Source organism: Myotis davidii, unplaced genomic scaffold, assembly GCF_000327345.1.
Source record: "Myotis davidii unplaced genomic scaffold, ASM32734v1 scaffold438, whole genome shotgun sequence".
Lineage (NCBI taxonomy): Eukaryota > Metazoa > Chordata > Mammalia > Chiroptera > Vespertilionidae > Myotis > Myotis davidii.
The window spans coordinates 2,059,550-2,079,291 of record NW_006290031.1 but is presented as its reverse complement, the minus strand read 5'-3'; the positions used below and the strand labels follow the sequence as shown (position 1 = coordinate 2,079,291).

The 19,742-nt window shown below is 36.0% G+C and overlaps 1 protein-coding gene across 3 annotated transcripts in view; it reads right to left on the bottom strand.

The window, feature by feature from the left end:
• SCLT1 (sodium channel and clathrin linker 1) overlaps positions 1-19,742 on the bottom strand; it is a 118,452-nt gene that overhangs the window by 87,766 nt on the left and 10,944 nt on the right. For all 3 annotated transcript variants that reach the window (XM_006762804.2, XM_015563311.1, XM_006762806.2), the window contains exons 2-8: positions 18,205-18,272; positions 14,681-14,739; positions 14,065-14,137; positions 10,876-10,931; positions 8,869-9,004; positions 5,527-5,643; positions 3,140-3,205 (exon numbers count right to left, since the gene is read on the bottom strand). In XM_006762804.2, coding sequence (XP_006762867.1) covers positions 3,140-3,205; positions 5,527-5,643; positions 8,869-9,004; positions 10,876-10,931; positions 14,065-14,137; positions 14,681-14,739; positions 18,205-18,272 — 575 coding nt within the window. The remainder of the gene's footprint in view (positions 1-3,139; positions 3,206-5,526; positions 5,644-8,868; positions 9,005-10,875; positions 10,932-14,064; positions 14,138-14,680; positions 14,740-18,204; positions 18,273-19,742) is intronic.

Sequence of the window (19,742 nt, the reverse complement as noted above, 5' to 3'; positions counted from 1 at the left end):
TTTGAGGACTAGCTTCTTCTAGAATTCGCAGTGTCACTTAGGATATGCACCTGATTTAGCACATTCTAAGTACTTATACCTTTGAGGAATGAATGAATGAATGTCTTTATGAGACCTGAAAGGAAGCCTCTGGACTACATCTTTATGTTGGGAAATAGACTACTGCAGACCAGAATTTAGTATTCAATTAACAGACCACAATTTAAGAGACCAAGTATCACATACAGAGAAAGAACTAGATATAAGTAGGCAAATTATACCATAGCCAAAAAATAACAACAAAAAATAGCAACAAAACCTGGGTGTAATAATGGTCACCCCTAACTGACCCCCTGCCAGCCTGGTTGGCCCCAAAGCCCCCCTCCCCTTGCTGGCCTGGTCGCCCTTCACTGCCCTGCCTGCTGGCCTGGTAGTCACCTCACGCAGCCTGCTGTTCGGTCGTTTGGTCGCCCCCCGACTACCCCCACTTCCGGCCTGGTTGCCCCACACAGCCTGCTGTTTAGTCGTTTGGTCGTCCCTCATTAACCCTGCTGCCCACTTGGTTACCCCTCACTGCCCCCCTGCTGTCCTGGTTGCCACCAACTGCCCCCCTGCTGGCCTGGTTGCCCCCAACTGTCCCCCTCTGCTGGCCTGATTGCCCCCAACAGCCCCCCCTGCATGCCTGGTCGCCTCTCACTAACCCCCCTGCCTCCTTCTGCTCTGCAAAGAGCCAAAAGGATCCCTACATTTTCAAAGTTCTTCCTGGACAGCTCCAACTGGAAATCAACCAATGAGATGAGACTACAAGGTTCCCAAAATCCTGGTCGAGAGTCCAGCCCAAAACCCAGGTGCCAAAGGGAGACTAGGTCCTGATGACATGAGTCAACCTTAATCTGGAGCAAGAAAATGTCAGGAGTGTAATCCTATTGGCGCACCCTTTGCAAAGTTGTCCCTACTGCCAAGCCTGTTGGTACCTTCCTCAGCCTCTGAGGTCTTTTATAGCCTGCCCTAAGGTCCCAGGAAGCATCCCTCTCAGTTATCATCTATTTCAGCACTTAATTCACAGATTATTTCTTCTGTCCTGTTTGTTTTTTAAATGTTTTTCTTGATTTTAGAGAGAGAGGAGGGGAAAGGAATAGATAGACAGAAACATTGATGAGAGAGAAACATGGATTGCCTGCCTCCCGCATGCCCTGTACTGGGGATCAAGCCCATGACCTGGGCATGTGCCCTGACTGGGAATAGAACCTGTGACCTCCTGGCGCATGGGTCGATGCTCAAACACTGAATCATACTGGTCAGGTATCTTTCCTGTTTTACTAGACTGGGGCTCTGCAGATACATGCACTTCCTCTTGCAACTACAACATCTATAACAGTGCAAGGAACTTAGTAGGTAATTAACAAATATTTTTGAGTAATTTTGTTGAGCTAAGAAAATCTCAAAAAAGAATATGATTTCAGTACAGAGAATCTGTAGGAAATATGAACTCTTACTGTAACTACAGTCATAAAAAATATAAACTTGTACTTTCATGTACCATTCAAGTCAGGGCATTTTACCTTCTGCGTATTACTAATGTGCACTGGCCATGAAAGCCATTGTACAACTGTAGGAACCTATTCTTTTAATCAGTTTATTGATGTAATCAGAAAAGTTTTAGGTAGAAATTTCTTAATTTTTAAAGGAGACTTCTCTTTATATTGATTTTTGACCTAAACTTGCCCTGGGCCTATGCTCTGAATGCATTTTGAGATGTACAAGAGCATTACAATCACTCAGCTACCTCCATTAACACTCATTAGTCTTGTTTGATCATATGCATAAACATTAAGAAACACTGTTATACTTTAAAATTTATTTTAACCATTTTCCATATTTTAACCACAGTATAGTCTTTTATTTGCTCTTTATAACACAACTCTCTTTTATCCATCCTGTTTGCTCCTTTAACATTTTTCTTGTATCTACAGTTTAAATTATAAATTTAAACTGAAACTATAAATTCTGTGCCTTAGAAATTTTTAATGTGTTCCCATGATTACTCAAATATTCTTTTCTTATGAGTTTCATCACAATGACTTTGGGTTGTTTATAATAAAATAGGGGCTCTATTGTATAATATACCAAAGAATTACATAACTGCACAATTCTAGGGGATATACTGAAAGAAAGAAGGAATAAGTGTGATGTTAAACTAATCATTTCATATAGAAATAGGATTTCTTAATTATGGAAATCAATCATTTTGTTCTGGATTTTAATACTATTTTAAAACCCCAAGAAGTGTATTATAAAAATTATAAGTGGCTGGAAATTCTAAATGTTAACATAAGTAAAACTGGGGAAACTGATTTAATATTTTTACAGGGTTAAGAAAAAATTTAAAAATACAGGATAAAGTTAGATAACTTACTTTTGAGGGCACAACTCTGCACTTAAACAAAGACATTTTCATTAGGTACTAACAAAAATAGCAGAATAGCAGAGTAACTAAGTAAAACAAAGAAAGGAAGGAGAATAATTACCTGAGATGTCATAATCCTATTACTCAACAATGAGGTAAAATAAAATTCCAAGAAGGAAAAGAAAATGGAAGGAAAAAGAGAAAAAAAAATCTGAAAGAAAAGGAAGGCAAGAAAAGGAAAGTGAGAGGGAAAAATGGTAAAGAGCAGAAGTGGGAGGGCTGATTGTATTTATTTAGGGAAAAAAATCACAAGGAAATGTAGGTGTACCAGTTAGTTCTAGTGGTCAGTCAACTAACAAATTGTTCTTAGTGTCCTGTTATTTAAGAAATGAGGCTGTTCACTGATTTAACAGTTCTCTTCCTCCTATTACACACCTACCAGTGCATGAGTCCTTTTCTTGTGGAGGTCCCAGTCTAGGTTACTCTCAGGAAAGCCTACCAAGAAACTTATGAGTATTTTCAAATTAAAATAGATTTCAGATAGATGTTAGCTTCTGATCTCCAGAAAGTACTGTGAACTCTGTCATGTTATTAAATGTGAAAAAGACAGATGAAGAGAAAAGAGTACTGCTTACCCATTTTAATTTCATGTAACAAGTTTCTTGTTGTTGATTTACATTAGCGTGAATAAATATTCATAGTGACAATTTAAAGTTTATATAAATAAGTACACTAAATGGTATTTCCACTTACCATTTCTATGCTCCCACAATTAACAGAAAGTTGCTTGTTCAATTGATGAAAATTGGTCAGCTGATTCTACAGTAAAAAAGGTGGGGCACATAAAGAGCATTTGGTTTGCAACGCTTACTTAAAATTAAACTAAAATCAAGTTTAAAATCATTATGTCCAGTCTAGATGAAATCAGTGGCATTTCTCCTATTATTGTGTGAATTAATAATGGAAGAAATGGTAAACTTTTAAATAAATGATTACTGAAATTAAATGAGATGGCAATATGGAAAGCAATGTAGTTATTTCTGTTTATTTTTTGTTTTTTGTGTGAAAGTATAATCTAGAAATCAATTCATTAGTTAATAGATATGCTAGAGAAGTCCTGTTCAATATTGGAAAGCCACATTAAAACCTATACGAAACCTACAGTGCAAAACATGGCAAAAGAGTTACTGTCCCACTCCTCACTTTTAAAAATTCTCACAGCTTGAGTGCCACAAGGTTTAAATCGTTTTATTATCTGTTATGCTCTCACTAAAATTACATGTGCAGGTGACAAATAGTTGGGAGTAGCTGTTAGTATGTCTGGTGACAGAATTAAAGATTGTTAGATAACTGGGAAAATAAGAACAGAGTATTATTTGTGAAGTTCTGTAAAAAAAAAATTACTGCAAAGCTACAGGGCAAACATAATCTTATTCAGGTGAAAAACAAACAAAACAAACACCTAATTGCTTGGCTGACTGACCTAAACAAGGAAACAACCTTAGAGAACTTAATTACATTAGAAATGGTTTATAGATCTCTAGTCTTACGGATCAGACAACATGGGTTATTTTTAACCCCAGGCACACAGAGAAGTTATTTAGTAAACTGCAAAGCATCATGTAAATATTACTATGACTTGTTTAGATAGAAATGTCCAACAGTTGCCTTCTCAAACTCTACAGAAAAACCACTTGAACTGGAATTACTCCACAGTTGTCAATGTACCTAGCAGAAAAAGAACAAAAGGATAAAAGAGACAGGTTTTCCAATGGAATGGATGGTCCTGTGAGACAGTGAGTTCATATCAACATGAAGTATGAGGTGAAAGCTAGATGTCCACTTTGGAAGAATATAAAATGATTTTTGCTTTTGATAGAAAGAAGTCTTTAAGCAACCATTAAGATGCCTTCCTATTATAAAATTCTATTCTGATTAATTTATGTTAGACAAATTTGACATCTATTTTAGTAAAAGTTCACATTTAAAGGTGTCAATTTTTACCCAGTAAGTGTGGCTCAGTGATTGAGTGTTGACCTGTGAACCAGGAGATCACAGTTCAATTCTTGGTCAGAACACATGACTGCATAGTGGGCTCAATCTCCAGTGGGGGGCGTGCAGGAGGTGGCAGATCCATGATTCTCTCTCATCATTGATGTTTCTATCTCTCTCTCCCTCTCCCTTCCTCTCACTGCAATCAATAAAAATATATATAAATAAGGTGTCCATTTTCATTTTATATAAAGTGTCGTCCCTATAGTTGAGCAGGTTTCTTCATTTATCACGATCCAATGAATAGTTTTTGTCTCTCTTAAGCCAGGTGGAAATGAAGACTGTAAAAGCTTTAGAGGTTCATTTATACATAACTAGAGGCCTGGTGCCCGAAATTTGTGCACGGGGGGTGGGGGGGGGGTGAGGAAGGTGTCCCTCAGCCTGGCCTGTGCTCTCTCACAGTCTGGGAACCCCGCGATCAATCGCCCCAAATAGATAGGCCCCACACACCCGGCCAGGGCTCTTCGATGGATCACCCCAAAGAGGTAGGCCCTTCCCACCTGCCACAGTGCTGCCATGGGGTAGCCTGGGTCTCCCTCTTTGGGGCAATTGATTGTGCCCCACAGAGGGAGGCCCCACCCACCTGCTGCAGCCTGCTGGTCGGTGGCCTGGGCCTCCCTCTTTGGGGCAATCGTGGAGCCTCCCGATTGATCCATTGCCCCTCTGGCTAGTGGCCTGAGCCTCCCTCTACAGGGCGATCATGGGGCAATGGCTAGGCCCCCAACCAATCACATCACACCCACCTTGGCTGGCCTGGTGCCAGTGGGTGTCATAGCATGGTCATCGGGAAGGACATCCAGAAGGTCGTTTGACTGGTCTAATTAGCATATTATGCTTTTATTATTATAGATAATCTAATAGCTGCTTCTTAACACTAAATATGGCTTACACTGCTGATCACATTTGAAAATCCAATGTACAGTAGGAACTGCTTTAATTATTAGCTCAAAAGATTTTTAACTATCAAAGACTTATTTACTGTTAAATAAAGGACACACTAGAAACTTAGGTATTCCTCTCCAAAACTGAGTTTCTCCAGAATGTGATTCCTTATTGCTATACAAGAAAACCATGATAGCAAATTTTACCTTTTGTTTTCTTCCTTCAATTACTTGAATTTGGGCCTTATTCTCCTGGTAAATTTTCTTCACTTTGTCCAACTCCTGAGAAACATTCTGCCAGAGTTCCAAAACATAATTTTTTTCCTATAAAACAAAAATATTTGAGAACTCATTAAATTATTAACAGGCTACTTACTGCATAGTACAAATTAACCATATTCTTTTGCAGAATGAATTTTTGTATAAAAGTCACAAAATGAAAAGAACATGGACAACAGTGTAGTGTTTGTGGAGGGGAAGAGAGATGGGTGGAGGTGGCAGAGGGTATAGGAGGACAGATGATGGGAAAAAGTAAAAACAAAGAAAAAAATGAAATAGAACTTCTGTAAAGAGGGTATAATTTAATATTTTTGGTGATATGAAGATGTATTAATAATTTAGAGAATAAAACAAAAGGTGAAAAGTTCTTTGAAATTTTCTTTTTATTTAGATTTCATAGGCAAAATTAAAACTCTTAAATCATAGATAGGGATGAAACCACTCTCCTTGTTCTTCAACACAGTGTAAGCCTTAGAAACTACTGACAAAGAAAATTGCCCCTGGCAAAATACAACTTTTTTTTAATAATTATAAAAGCAATAAATGTAATATATGTAGAAAATTGGGAAAATACAGAAAAAGAAAATAAGAATTACTTATAATTTTATCAGCTGATAGTAAATATTGCTAACATCTAGATATAATTTTTTATAAATGTTAGATGTATTGATATTTATAAATGTGATTTTGGGGGAGAATTCTGTTTTTGTTTTAACAAAATTGAAAATAATACAGTTTAATGTTTGTATTATACTATTTTCACCTGGCATTTTACAACGAGAAGCTTCTCAAGTCATTATTCTTTTAATATAGCCATTCTCAAAATGTGCTTCAGGGATCCTTAAAGTCAAAATTATGTTCATAATAATATATACATACTATTTGCCTTTCTGACTCATCTTCTGATGAGTGTAGAGTGGAGTTTCCGGAAGTTTATATGATGGGCTGTGTAATGCTGGCATCACTGATGGTTACTGGAATGCGGTCCCATGCTTCCATTCGTTTTAAAAAACATGTTTAAATTTGAAATACAATAAATACTGAAAGCTACACAACCTACAAACACAAAAATATTTTGGGGGTCCTCAATAATTCTTAAGCATCCTGATGAGGAGTCATGAAACCAGACTCACTGAGAAACACTAAAGGAATGCATGTAGAGAGCATTATTTTCTTAATGCTCTCCCCAGCCATTGACATAGGGTCCCTCAGCAAGTTGATGGCAGAGTCTGGAAAAAACCTTGTGGGGAAATTTGTAGCCAATCTGCTTTCCTTCTTTTGAGTGCTCAAACTTGGACCTCACCAAATCTTCTAAATAACTGATCCAAATGTAACAAAAAAGTGGGACTATCTTCAGAGATATGACAGGAGACCAAGCCAGATGCAGATGGAAAGCAAAGAGAGGGAAGACAGGAGGAGAAAAGGGTATGGAATGAGAGTATGGTTTTAAAAAGAAAGTAAAAAAAAATATGTTAAAAAAAGAATAAGTAATTTTCAAGTTTATAAAATTTAGCACTGGACATTATAACAACAAAACTACTATAAGAGAGATGCTTTTTAGAGACATGTTATTTTGTTTGCTTGATTTTGTTTTTTGAAACTACAACATAGTAGTTTGAAACTATAAACTACTATATATTTAGTCTACATAAACATTTATAAGTCCTTCCTGATAACACTAGTCTAGAACAAAGTACAGAAAATGACTCCCTCACTTTTTCCTCTTCTATTACTTTTTAAACTCAATATTAGATACATGCTCCTTATCAAGGTAAATATAGCTAGCTGATTGATCTAAAATATCACTTTCATAAGTCAATTCCAAAACCAAATTTCCAAGTAATAAAAATATGACTCTTCATATATAACCATAAAATCGAAACTGTAATACAGAATTTCTAGTCCCCTTATATAAATGAAGAAACTGAGGCACACAGCTAGAAGTAGAATAAGGATTCAAATCCATACAAGAGATGAGATACCTCGGACATAAAATTGTAAGTTAGAATAAAATTCCCTTAGGTATAACCACAAAAAATTAGTATTGAAAATAGGATATATAGAACATGGCTTCCTAAATAGTTCAATCACTATGAGGGAGGATAAAACAAGAAAAAATGTAATTGTAGAAGTATCACTTTAGAAAAATATAATTCTATAATCTTTGAAAATGGAAGACAACAGTACTGGAAGAAAAATAAAAAACATAAATTTACAGAAATAGATAACTAATGATTTTTCTCTTTAAAAATTTCCTTGACATTAAATATTTTTATAAGATAAATTCATGTTAAAAGCTTTATGATTCAATTAAGATATTTATAAGAATAAAAGCTAAATATGCTAATTATAACTGATGGTCGAACAGCTGAACGAGCATCCAGACGACCTTCCAGACAAAGCCCGGCTGTAAAGACCTAGCCCAGCCGTGGGCAAACTACGGCCCGCGGGCCGGATCCAGCCCGTTTGAAATGAATAAAACTAAAAAAAAAAAAAGACCGTACCCTTTTATGTAATGATGTTTACTTTGAATTTATATTAGTTCACACAAACACTCCATCCATGCTTTTGTTCCAGCCCTCCGGTCCAGTTTAAGAACCCATTGTGGCCCTCTAGTAAGAAAGTTTGCCCACCCCTGGCCTACCCCTTGCACAAATTTCATGCATTGGGCCTCTAGTCTATACTAATAAAAGGGTAATATGCTAATTACACTAGGTCAACCAGACATCTTCTGGACATCCGACTTCCTTCTAAACAAAGCCACGGTGGCGGGGGCTGAGGCAGAGGCGGTTAGGGGCTATCAGACCAGCAGGGGAGCAAGCAGTTAGGGTCAGGGTTAGGGATCAAGCCTAAACCAGCAGTCAGACATCCCCCGAGGGTCCCAGATTGGAGAAGGTGCAGGCCAGGCTGAGGGACACCACCCCCATACGTGAATTTCGTGCACTGGGCCTCTAGTTCATAAATAATGATTAACACAGATTTTTAAAAATATATTTTTATTGATTTCAGAGAGGAAGCAAGAGGGAGAGAGAGGTAGAAACACCATTAATGAGAGAGAATCATTGATCAGCCACCTCCCACATGCTCAATGCCACGGGAATTGAGCCCACAACCTGGGCATATGTTTCGACTGTGCATCAAACTGAGACCTCCTTAGTTCATAGGACGACTCTCAACCCCTAAGCCACACCAACCCAGGCAATTAACACAGATTTTACAAACTCTCTGTTTATTCAGGATATAATTAAAAAATATGTAAATGTCACTTACTTTATTGGCTAGTTGTAACTGTTCTTGAAGATTCCTGACTGTTTCATCATCTATGTATATATCATTTCCCATCTCTGTGCCAAAGGGAAGGGCCTCCAACTGTTTTACAACAGCATCTTTTAATTCACTGTGCAACCTTTAGAACAGTTAACATAGTAATAATCTAAATTAATTTTAGAAATAGTAATTAATATTTAAGGTTAATTAAACAAACATTTGGGTCAAAAAATCATTCTTAACATAAAAAATCATTTTTAAGCAGACCAAAAAAATTAGAAGTGTTTAATTGCCATTAAATACTGTGCTATAAGAATGAAAATATCTTACAATTTCAAAAGCATTAAATTGGTCATATGAATTCAAGTGTAATCAGTTTGTGTCTTTAAACTTTCAAAAAGGTAAAATTCAGATATTATACCTTATTAATTGATAAAACAAAACATTCAGAAAAATATTTAAAATGTGATTGTGTTTTCATACAGTCAATAAAATGGAAATGGGATATGAAATCTTACAGAATTATTTGTTGTTTTCTTCATTGTGTTTCACCAAGTTTATTTGACCTCTTACTCGTCTCAGTTAATAAACAGAGAATAAAATTGTTGCTATTATGAAATCAAGATTACTGAGGCTTTATTTTTCAGCACCTTCTTACATAAGCTTGATCATAATTCTGAAAACCTTAAATTCAACTTAATTTGAAGTAGAATTTAGGGTTTTCAGAATTATAGTCAAGCGACCTAGAGAGTATTTTGCTAAATGAAATAAACCAATCAGAGAAAAACAAGTACCATATGATTTCACTTATATGTGGAATCTAATGAACAAAATAAACTAACAAAGTGGAGACAGACTCATGGATAAAGTTGTCAGAGGGGAGAGGTTGGGGATACTGTGTGAGAAGGGTGAAGGGATTAAGCAAAGAAAAAAAGAAAAACTCAGGGCACAGAGAACAGTATGGTGATTGCCAGAGGGAAGAAGGATGGGGAGAGGTAGAAGAAGGTAAAGGGGGGATAAATGGTGATGGAAGACTTGACTTGGAGTGGTAAGCATACAATACAATATACAGATGATGTACTATAGACTGTATACCTGAAACCTATATAATTCTATTAACCAATTCACATCAATAAATTCAATTAAAATATTAATCTAAATTATAGATAGTTCATACTTTAAAACAACTAAAAGAAAGCACAGGAAGGTACAAATTAATAGACTGATTAAGTGTTTTATTTTAAAATGATACAAACTAGGAGGAAAACAGTTTCATAATATCAGAAAAACTTCAAATCAATTCATATAATTATAAGCATAAAATATTTACAATAATCATATAAATAACAAAACTAAAAACTAACATATTGTTACAAATCCATATACCTATAAAAAAACTTTCAAAATAAAATGACAAATACAAAATTCAAGATAGTGTTATCCTCTTGCAGAGGGGAAGAAGGATGGGATAGCGAAGGAACACATGGATAGACACATCAATTTGGGAACATAAGCGTAAAAATATTTTTGATGTTAACATCTTCAGCAAATTTGACGTAGGAAGTTTTGAAGCTTGCTGTCAATACAACAAAAGAGCATACATATCAAATCACATATATATCAACATATGTGTAACTCCATCTATTGAAAAAAATCTGCATTATTAACTGGTACACCTAGTAAGTTGGATGAGTGCTTGACAGGTTTTCGTTTTATCAGTATATTTTATAACATACATACTATACACTATACTACTAATAATTGCTAACATTTATATGGTGCTCATTATGTGCCATATTTCATGTACTTTATAGACAAAAGAAAACTACAGTACAAAGAGGTTAAGTAACTTGTCCAAGGTCACATAGTTAGTAATAGAGCCAGGAATCAAATAAGAAATCAGGCCCAAGAGACCACACTCATAAACAGTATACCACATAAATAAAATATTAAATAAAAACAAAATTTATCTAAGACAATAATAAAATAAACAATAGTTAATTGATATACCTTTCATTTTCCTTGATGACACTTTCAAGTTGTAGTTTCATCTCACCCACTTGTTTCTGAAAGAATAAAATATCATTGTAGTCATACATTTCCCAATTAGATCTCTATGAAGTCTCCATTCGTATGCAAGCAATCATATTCTATCACACTAGTCTCCAGATAAGAAATAATTATCCTTTACTTCTAATAAGCAATCTTAAATATGAATATTTTAATGATACACAGAACTTGAGGAAACATTCACTTTGAATAAAATATATTTTATGAATACATTGAGAAAATTTATAAATGTAATTCCTATGATTTGTAGATGTTTATAGAAAAACAGATAAAAGATACTCTTCATTATGTCACTATAACAAATATCAGATGCTCCCGATACCGTGAATGCATATTTTAATTAATTCATCTTAGTTTAGGTGAAGCCCATGTAAGTGCCTGTATTTCAAAAGTCAAATGTTAATGGTGAAAAAGAAAATATGTGAAGATCTTCTTTAGCATTATTTCATTCAGGCTCTGATTCACTACTTTTATTAACTGTCTAAACTCTGCACTACACAAGGCTGCTATATAAACCAATGTAGTCATATACTTTAGTAGGGAAGAGGGTGAAAAATGATTAAAATACAAAGAAGAATAAAATATATTCTGTAAAGGGAATGAGATAAAGGTAGGACTAATTTTCCCTGAGGGGATAAAAGGATAACAGAATTTTAATAGGAAAGAAAGGGCATTTCAGGTAGGGAGAAATGTAAGGAATAGCAAAGAAGCAAAAGAATGTTTAACCCAATCGGAGTGAATGGAAAGTGAAGAACAGGAAGAAGGCCATGTAAAATCACAATTAAAACAAAACCGCAACCAACTCCTGATCTGCCCAATTGTCTTGACTGGGTACTGAGCCTAAAGGAGAGGAGGCACGCCTGGAGGAACCTGGCAAGGGAAGGTGGGAAAGGCGATGCTCCCAGCCTTTCTCTCCACTTCCTGCCAAAGAAGCTGAAGGCAGCTTGGCCCAGAACATCAGTACCAGCTAATTCTACCTACAAAGCTGGCTCAGACAGTGAACCTTTCCCAGCTCCCTGCTGTGCCTGAATCACAATTAAGCCAAAAGGAAGGAATTTACTACCAGATAATTGAGAACTGACCATACATGGAACAATGGCAGTGAGAGATAAAATTAAAAAGACAGGTGGCAGGTCTTGAATGCCACACTAACTAGGAGGTCTAGATTTTAGTGTAGCAATTATTCCCAGTTTGTAATTTTTAAAAAACTGATCTTTAAAAGTTGCAACAATGTCAGAATATCTTGAAAACTATTTATTATTCAAATAATTCTTAGGTGGAAGCTGTATGCATTAGCTAGGATTAAAGGTGGATCATTACAGTCACACTAAATATTTTTTGTGTAAAATATTTCAAATTACTTAGAGGTTGGAAGGAAACTAAATCTCACATCATCAAATTTTCCCCTATTATTTACATTTTCTGGAATAAAATCTTTTTTTAAAATATGATTTTATTGATCTCAAAGAGGAAGGGAGAGATAGAAACATCAATGTTGAGAGAGGATCACTGATTGGCTACCTCCTGCATTCCCCCCACTGGGGATCGAGCCCAAAACCCAGGCATGTGCCCCTGACCAGGAATCGAACCCAGGACCCTTCAGTCCGCAGGCTGATGCTCTATCCACTGAGCCAAACTGGCTAGGGTGAGGAAGAAAATCTTTCATATAGAAAACTATAGTGATACTTATCTTGCTTTCAAGATATACTATTTTTTTGGCTGGGTCAATAAGATAAATCGATAGTACTAGTTCTAATCAAGAATACCTATGTAAGCAACAGTTCTTAGAAGTAGCTATCAGCCTTTTTTTTTATCTATCTAAAGTAGCAACTATTCTTATCATAGACTCTTGGGCTTTCAGCTTCTCTTGTCATTATTCAGTAATCACTCTCAGATGGAGAATGCCAAATGGAAAAAATGAAGTTAAACACCTTAGTAAAATAGCTGATTAAATCAGACAGATTATGAAAATTTTAAATTTTAAAAGTTTAATTTCAAGATAACAAGCTACTCCATTTTATAACAATTGAAACTAGATGTCATTACTGCAATTCCAAAAGAGGGAACGCAGCAGAAGCACACTGGTCCTAAGAATAAAAGCAAAATGCCATTTGTGCAAAAGAGGGCTTTCTGTCGCTATTGTCCATTAGAAAGATTAAAAGACATTACTATGGTTGGCTCAAAACTTAAATGACCACAGGCATATTTTCTTCTTTTTGCATTACATTAAGTGAATCCTGCTACTGTGTCACAACTAAATTGACTTAGGGATTGGTATCTGAGCCAAACAAAATGATGAGTATATTAACACTCTAAGAGGCCATCACTTAGGTGGACTTCGCTGGAACATATAGCATCTATTTAAGAAATGCTTCTACTGTGTGGTTATCCAACAATCAGAAAGGTCAAAATTTGCGAGGAAAATTAAAAATAATTCAAATCAAAGAAACGGATGACAAATATTAGGTATACTCTAAAAATGTAGCTAATTGAAATTCAGATAGTTTCCCAAATAATAATGTGCTATACCTCTAGTTCTTCATGAACCTGCTATATACCCTAATCTTTAAAATGCTGGGACCCATGATAATCTGTCGGTATGGACAGCTTCCTCGGTTTCTTCACTCCCCTTAGCTCCTAAAATAAACCCTAATTACTAAGAAGTGTTAGAAAAAAGCTGCCACAGCTTAGCCTTATATTAGAAGTGGATCAATAGCTTTTAAAATCTGATAGGCATAATATTTGAAATTGGGGAGAAAATTCAGAATCCATATAATGGGAAATACAGATAAAATGAGGGTAAAGAGAAAGGTCTAAAAAGATGTAACGGTTTTGGGTATTTCTAGGGGGAAAATAAAGATGTAAGAAAATAATGGATTAATGGATGTTTCTACACATCCAAGAGATGCTCCTGCCAGGCAGCAGGAGCAAGGAAACACTGTATTAAAAAACAGACCAAAGATAATCTCCAAACACACACACCACACACACATACACACACACACACACACACACACACACAGCTAAATATTTTCTTTCTTATCAATTTTTTTTAAAGGGAGTCTTATTTTACCTTTTCTTATCTTATAATAAAATATTACAAAAAGGTTGATAACTATGATGTCATACCTGATAATATTTCACCTGCCCATTTAGCTCTTCCAGATGCTGATCATACTCAGTAATAAGAGGTGCTGAAAAGCTAAAGAAAAAATACCAAAAAAGGCATACTCCGTTTAATCTGGTTTAATAGCTATGTAACTTGTGAAATATATTGTACATCAAAACTTTTACTATTCTTATTATAATTTTCCCCACAGCAATCAATACTTTGCCTTTTCCCTAAACCAGGGGTTCTTACCCTTAGCTAAATTAATATTCTGTGCTGAATAGTTATTTGCTGTGGGGAGATGACCTGGGCACTGCAGGACATTCAGTGGCGTCCCTGGTCCCACCCAATAGATGACAGTAACATCCTCACCCTCCACAGTTGAGACTAGCAAAAATGTTTCCAGTCATTGTCAAATATCGGGGGAGGGGACAGAAGCAAAAGCACCCCAGTTGAGAACCACTCTTACAGACTATGATAATGGCTTTCCCCTCCCTTTTCAATTCAATGACAGATCATTCAAATCTAATTACTGATAGCAGACTACAAAATAAACATTCCTAATCTACGGGAATTATTTTGACAATAATTACATATAATTAAGAGAACAACATTTTTCTGGTAACTCAACCTTACCTTTGGTCAACTACTGAGTTTCCTAATATGTCACCTCCCTCTCCTTTGAAGGCAGTTTTCTGTAAGAGAGAATCTGACTCTTAAAATGTTTTCTCAGATCATTCTAGCCAAAACTGACAGTAGTATAAACTAAATACAATTAAAATTTTTATAACCGCAGAAACTCTATTATTGCAATTAAAAAAGAGAGAAAGGAAAAATCATCTTTAGATTTGGTAAATTTTAACACCTATACACAATAAAAAATCTTGGCATACTAAAAAACAGGAATAACTTTCTCAAATTGCTAAAAAAATATATTGACCAGAAACCTACATCAATTATTGTTCTTCATGGTGAAACATTAGAAACAATGCATTAAATTAATATAAGTATGCTTTCTATTGTTAAATGAACTATCTTATAAAGGTCTTTTCTTATGGGTGTATTAGAGGCCTGGTGCACGAAATTCATGTACAGGTAGGGTTCCTAGGTCTCACCGGCGATCAGGGCTGATCTGTGAGGTGACTGGCGGGACAATCGGGGGGGTGGGGAGGCCTACTGACACCCGCCTTGGCCAGCCTGGTGCCGCCCGCTTGCCAGCCCTGCCCCCTGCTGCCGCCGCCAGTTGCCTCCCTCTGCGGGGCAACTGGCAGGGTGATCGAGGAGGCCCCCCACTGACACCCGCCTTGGCTGGCCTGGGGCCTGTGGGCTGGGGGCAGCTCCTGCACTGAGCGTCTGCCCCCTGGTGTTCAGTGTGCATCACTAGGAATTGAACCATGTCCTCCTCGTTCATAGGTTGACACCCAACCACTGAGCCATGCCAGCTGGGCAGTCAGGGCACTCTTCTTGGCTTTTTGCATATAAATTTTGAAAACAGCTTGAGAAGTTTGAAGAAAATATCTTACTACCATTTTGACTGAGATTTTGTTGCAATTAATAACCCTTGCAATCGCCCTAGCTGTCTGGCTCAATGGATAGAGTGTCGGCCTGTGGACTGAAAGGTCCCAGGTTTGATTATGGTCGAGGGTGCATGCCTGGGTTGCAGGCTCAAAACCCAGTGGGGAGTGTGCAGGAGGCAGCCAATCAATGATTCTCTCTCATCACTGATGTTTCTATATCTCTCTCTCCCTCTCCCTTCCTCTCTAAAATCAATAAATATATTTAAAAAAACAACCCTTGCAATTTATGAACATAGTATATCCTTACATTTATTTCACTCTTAATTTTATCAATATTTTATTTTCCCATTTCCCCCTCTTTACCCTCTTATCAATATTTTATAGTTTTCAAATCTTATACACTTTTTAAAGAACTATTCCTAAATATTTAATGTTTTTTTCATGCTAGTATAAGTAGCACCACTATTTAAATTTCATTGGTAATAGTGGATTACTGCTCTTTATAGAAATAAAATTAAATTTGTAATATTGCCTTGTATCCAAAGACACTGCTAAATTCATTAAGTCTGAAAATTTGAAGGTCTAAAGATAAGAGATAGGGATGAAGATATGATTGTATGACTATAAGAATGGTACATGTAAGAGAAGAATGTATACTTTCAGAGAATTAAAGGAGCTATTATTTCACCATAGAATACAATATTAAGTAAGATTAGATGTGTCCCTACTTGTTATGTTACCATTAGGCTTTAAGGAATTATAATCACAATGCATAATATAGGTACATCTAATGGGCTGACTAGAGTCACTATTTTATCTGGTAAAATCGTCTTTCATTATCAAATCAGCCATTGCTTCCAGGAAATATGATGCAACACCTTGCCCAAAAGTCTTTTCAGGATTTGAAATGAACCTTTTGTTTGAACCCCCCCTTCAGGCTTCTATAATAATAAAAGCATAATATGCTAATTAGACCGACATCCTTCCAGACATCCTTCCAAACGACCTTTCAGACAAAGCTGAGGCTGCAACAAAAGTCCGGGTCCCAGGTGCCTGCCGGCGGCCAGAGGGAAGCCCGGGTCCCAGGTGTCAGAGGGAAGCTGGTGCCGGCAGCCAGAGAAAGGAAGGCCTACTCTTGCACGAATTTTGAGCATCAGGCCTCCAGTATTCTATGAAACATTACGCAGGAGCAAAAGAACCTGAGAATTAGAGCAAAGTTCAGAGGCTATTGGATTACAAAAGATTCTCTATCACCTAAACACTAACAGTTTCTTAGTTAAATGTTCATAAAAAAATAACATAAGAAAAATATACGATTAACATAGTGAATTAGTGGATGGATTGTTTCAAGATCCTTGGACTCTGGTCTTTGAAAATAAAAACATAGAACAGTAGCTAAATGTTGAGTACACATTAAGGCAAAAAAATAAAAATATCTATAAGGATAAGTATACTCAAGTCAACCAAACTAACTATTCCTTTTATAATACTTTAAAAACAATTTTCTTTTTAATACCTTAAAAACAAATTCAGTTTTAATTACAAGATTCACTTATGTCAAAAGCAAAACACTTTCTGATTGACTCAGTAGACAGCTATCAATAATCTAAGAGCTATAATTTTTCCTTTTTTTAAAAAAAATATATTTTTATTGATTTCAGAGAGGAAGGGTTAGGGAGAGAGACATCAATGATGAAAATCATGTCCCCTACTGGGGATCAAGCCCACAACTCAGGCATATGCCCTTGATTGGAACAGAACCCGGGACCCTTCAGTCCACAGGCTGATGCTCTGTACACTGAGCCAAACCAACCAGGGATATAGTTTTTCTTTTACTATTCTGTAACTCATAGTCCACCAATAGGTATACTTTATGGCTAATAAAATCTAAACAAAATATTTAAATAAAAACATACATTCAAGGAAAGAAATGTTTAAAACAATGCCATGTATTATATACTACTTTGAGCTAGTCTATGCTTCTGTTATAATCTATGAAAACTCAGGGAATTAAAGTTTACAACTGGCTGTATATTGAGAACCAATTTTAGAATGTTTCAAAACAACAATGAATTCTCATTTTAGAACTCAGAAATTTTAACACTATGCATAATATGTAAACTCCAACTCTAAAAAAAAAGGCAATTTCTATGGTCAAAGAACTTACATTCATTAAGCAAAAATAAGCTTTTCTCCTTACATGCATCAAAATTTTAGGTAAAATTTCAAACTGCTGTAGGCAACTTCACATGAGAATAATCCAAAGTAGAATTTATTTCAATTCATATTTATACTAGAGGCCCGGTGCACAAAATTTGTGCATGTGGCGGGGGAGAGGGCCCTCAGCCCAGCCTGTACCCTCTCGCAATCAGGACTGCTGGCTCCTAACTGCTCACCTGCCTGCCTATGTGGTCACCTGTAACTGCTCTCCCCTGCCTGCCTACCTGGTCGCCCCTAACTGCTCTCCCCTGCTGGTCTGATCGTCCCTAACCACCTCTGCCTCGGCCCCCGCCACCATGGCTTTGTCCAGAAGGACATCTGGAAGACATACAGTCTATCTGATCTAATTAGCATATTACCCTTTTATTAGTATAGATATTTACAACCAAAATGAACCAGTTTGTTACACCTTAATTTACATACCTGCAATGTTGAATATTTAGAAACATTTTCCATTTGACACTGCCTGAGAACTTCGTTTAGTCTTTGAGCTGAGAAAACAACAACAAACAATTTGTAGTTCATTGGGTAATGTTCAATTTTTAAAATCTAGAAATAAAGATGTTATTATTTAATATAGCCAATGCAAAACTTCTAGCCTCCATTACTTCTTAAAATAAAATGAACCACGTGGGGACAAGGACACATATGTAATTTCTTAATCAATAAAAAATATATTTAAAAAAAAATAAAAATAAAATGAACCATCAATTTCAACACATCACTTCAAGTTTAAAAATAGGTCTCCTCTTACATTCCTAAACCACCAATTGCCAATGGGAAAAAGAACAACAGCTGCAAAGAACTACTTTTTCTGATCTCATAAATTTTAATTTTCTCTCTCTCCTAGCTTTCTCAAAAAATAGTCTGTACATTTCTTTTTAAATTCCTGCTACTAGAAGTAAAACGAGTTAAAAAGGTTAGTTGTAGCCATATTCTTTAGAACTGTTAAAATCTGCTTAAGTTCTTTTTCAGGACAAACTTTCACATTGAGGAGAAACTGCAGGATGAAGAATCCAAATTAAGCAGGAGTGAGCAAGAGACAAAAAGGAGGTCCAGTAAAAACAAGGTGATATTTTTGATACACAGTAAAACATAGCACCTGATAAATTTACAATACTCATTCTTTCAATATCACCTGGAACATCTAAAATTGTCCTGGGGCAAGTCTCAACAACTTTCAAAAGACAGAAGCTAAGGACAGCAAGTTATCTGATATAGCACAATTAAAGTGCAGAAGAGAACCAAAAAGTAAAGGAAAAAATCTCCATAAATTTTGAAGTTAAAAAGTTACTTTTCAATAACCCACAGGTCTCAGGAGAAATTAGAAAACAAAATTGAAAGTACTATAAACTGAATGGTAGTGAAAATGCAATGCCTTGAAACCTGCTTAAAGAGAAATCTATAGCTTTAATCTCACATATTCTAGGAAATCTTGCATATACTAGGAAAAAAAAGATTGAGGACAATAAACTGCACTTCCACCCCCAAAAGTTAGAAAAAGAACAGCAAAGGAAATCACAAAGATTAGTCACCCTCCAAAAGAAATAGAAAATAAGCATACCCAAAAGAGGATCAACAAATACAATCATTTCAAAAGTTATAGAAAAAACATCTGAAGAATGGAACTCCCATTTGACCCAATGATCCCACTTCTAGGAATGTATCCCAAGAAATTAGAAACACCGATCAGAAAGGATATATGCATCCCTATGTTCATAGCAGCACAATTTACCATAGCGAAGATCTGGAAACAGCCTAAGTGCCGATCAGCAGATGAATGGATTAGAAAACTGTGGTACATCTACCCAATGGAATACTATGCTGCTATAAAAAGGAAGGAACTCTTACCATTTTCAATGGCATGGATGGAACTGGAGAGCATTATGCTAAGTGAAATAATCCAGTCAATGAAAGAAAAATACCACATGATCTCACTCATTCATGGATAATAAAGACCA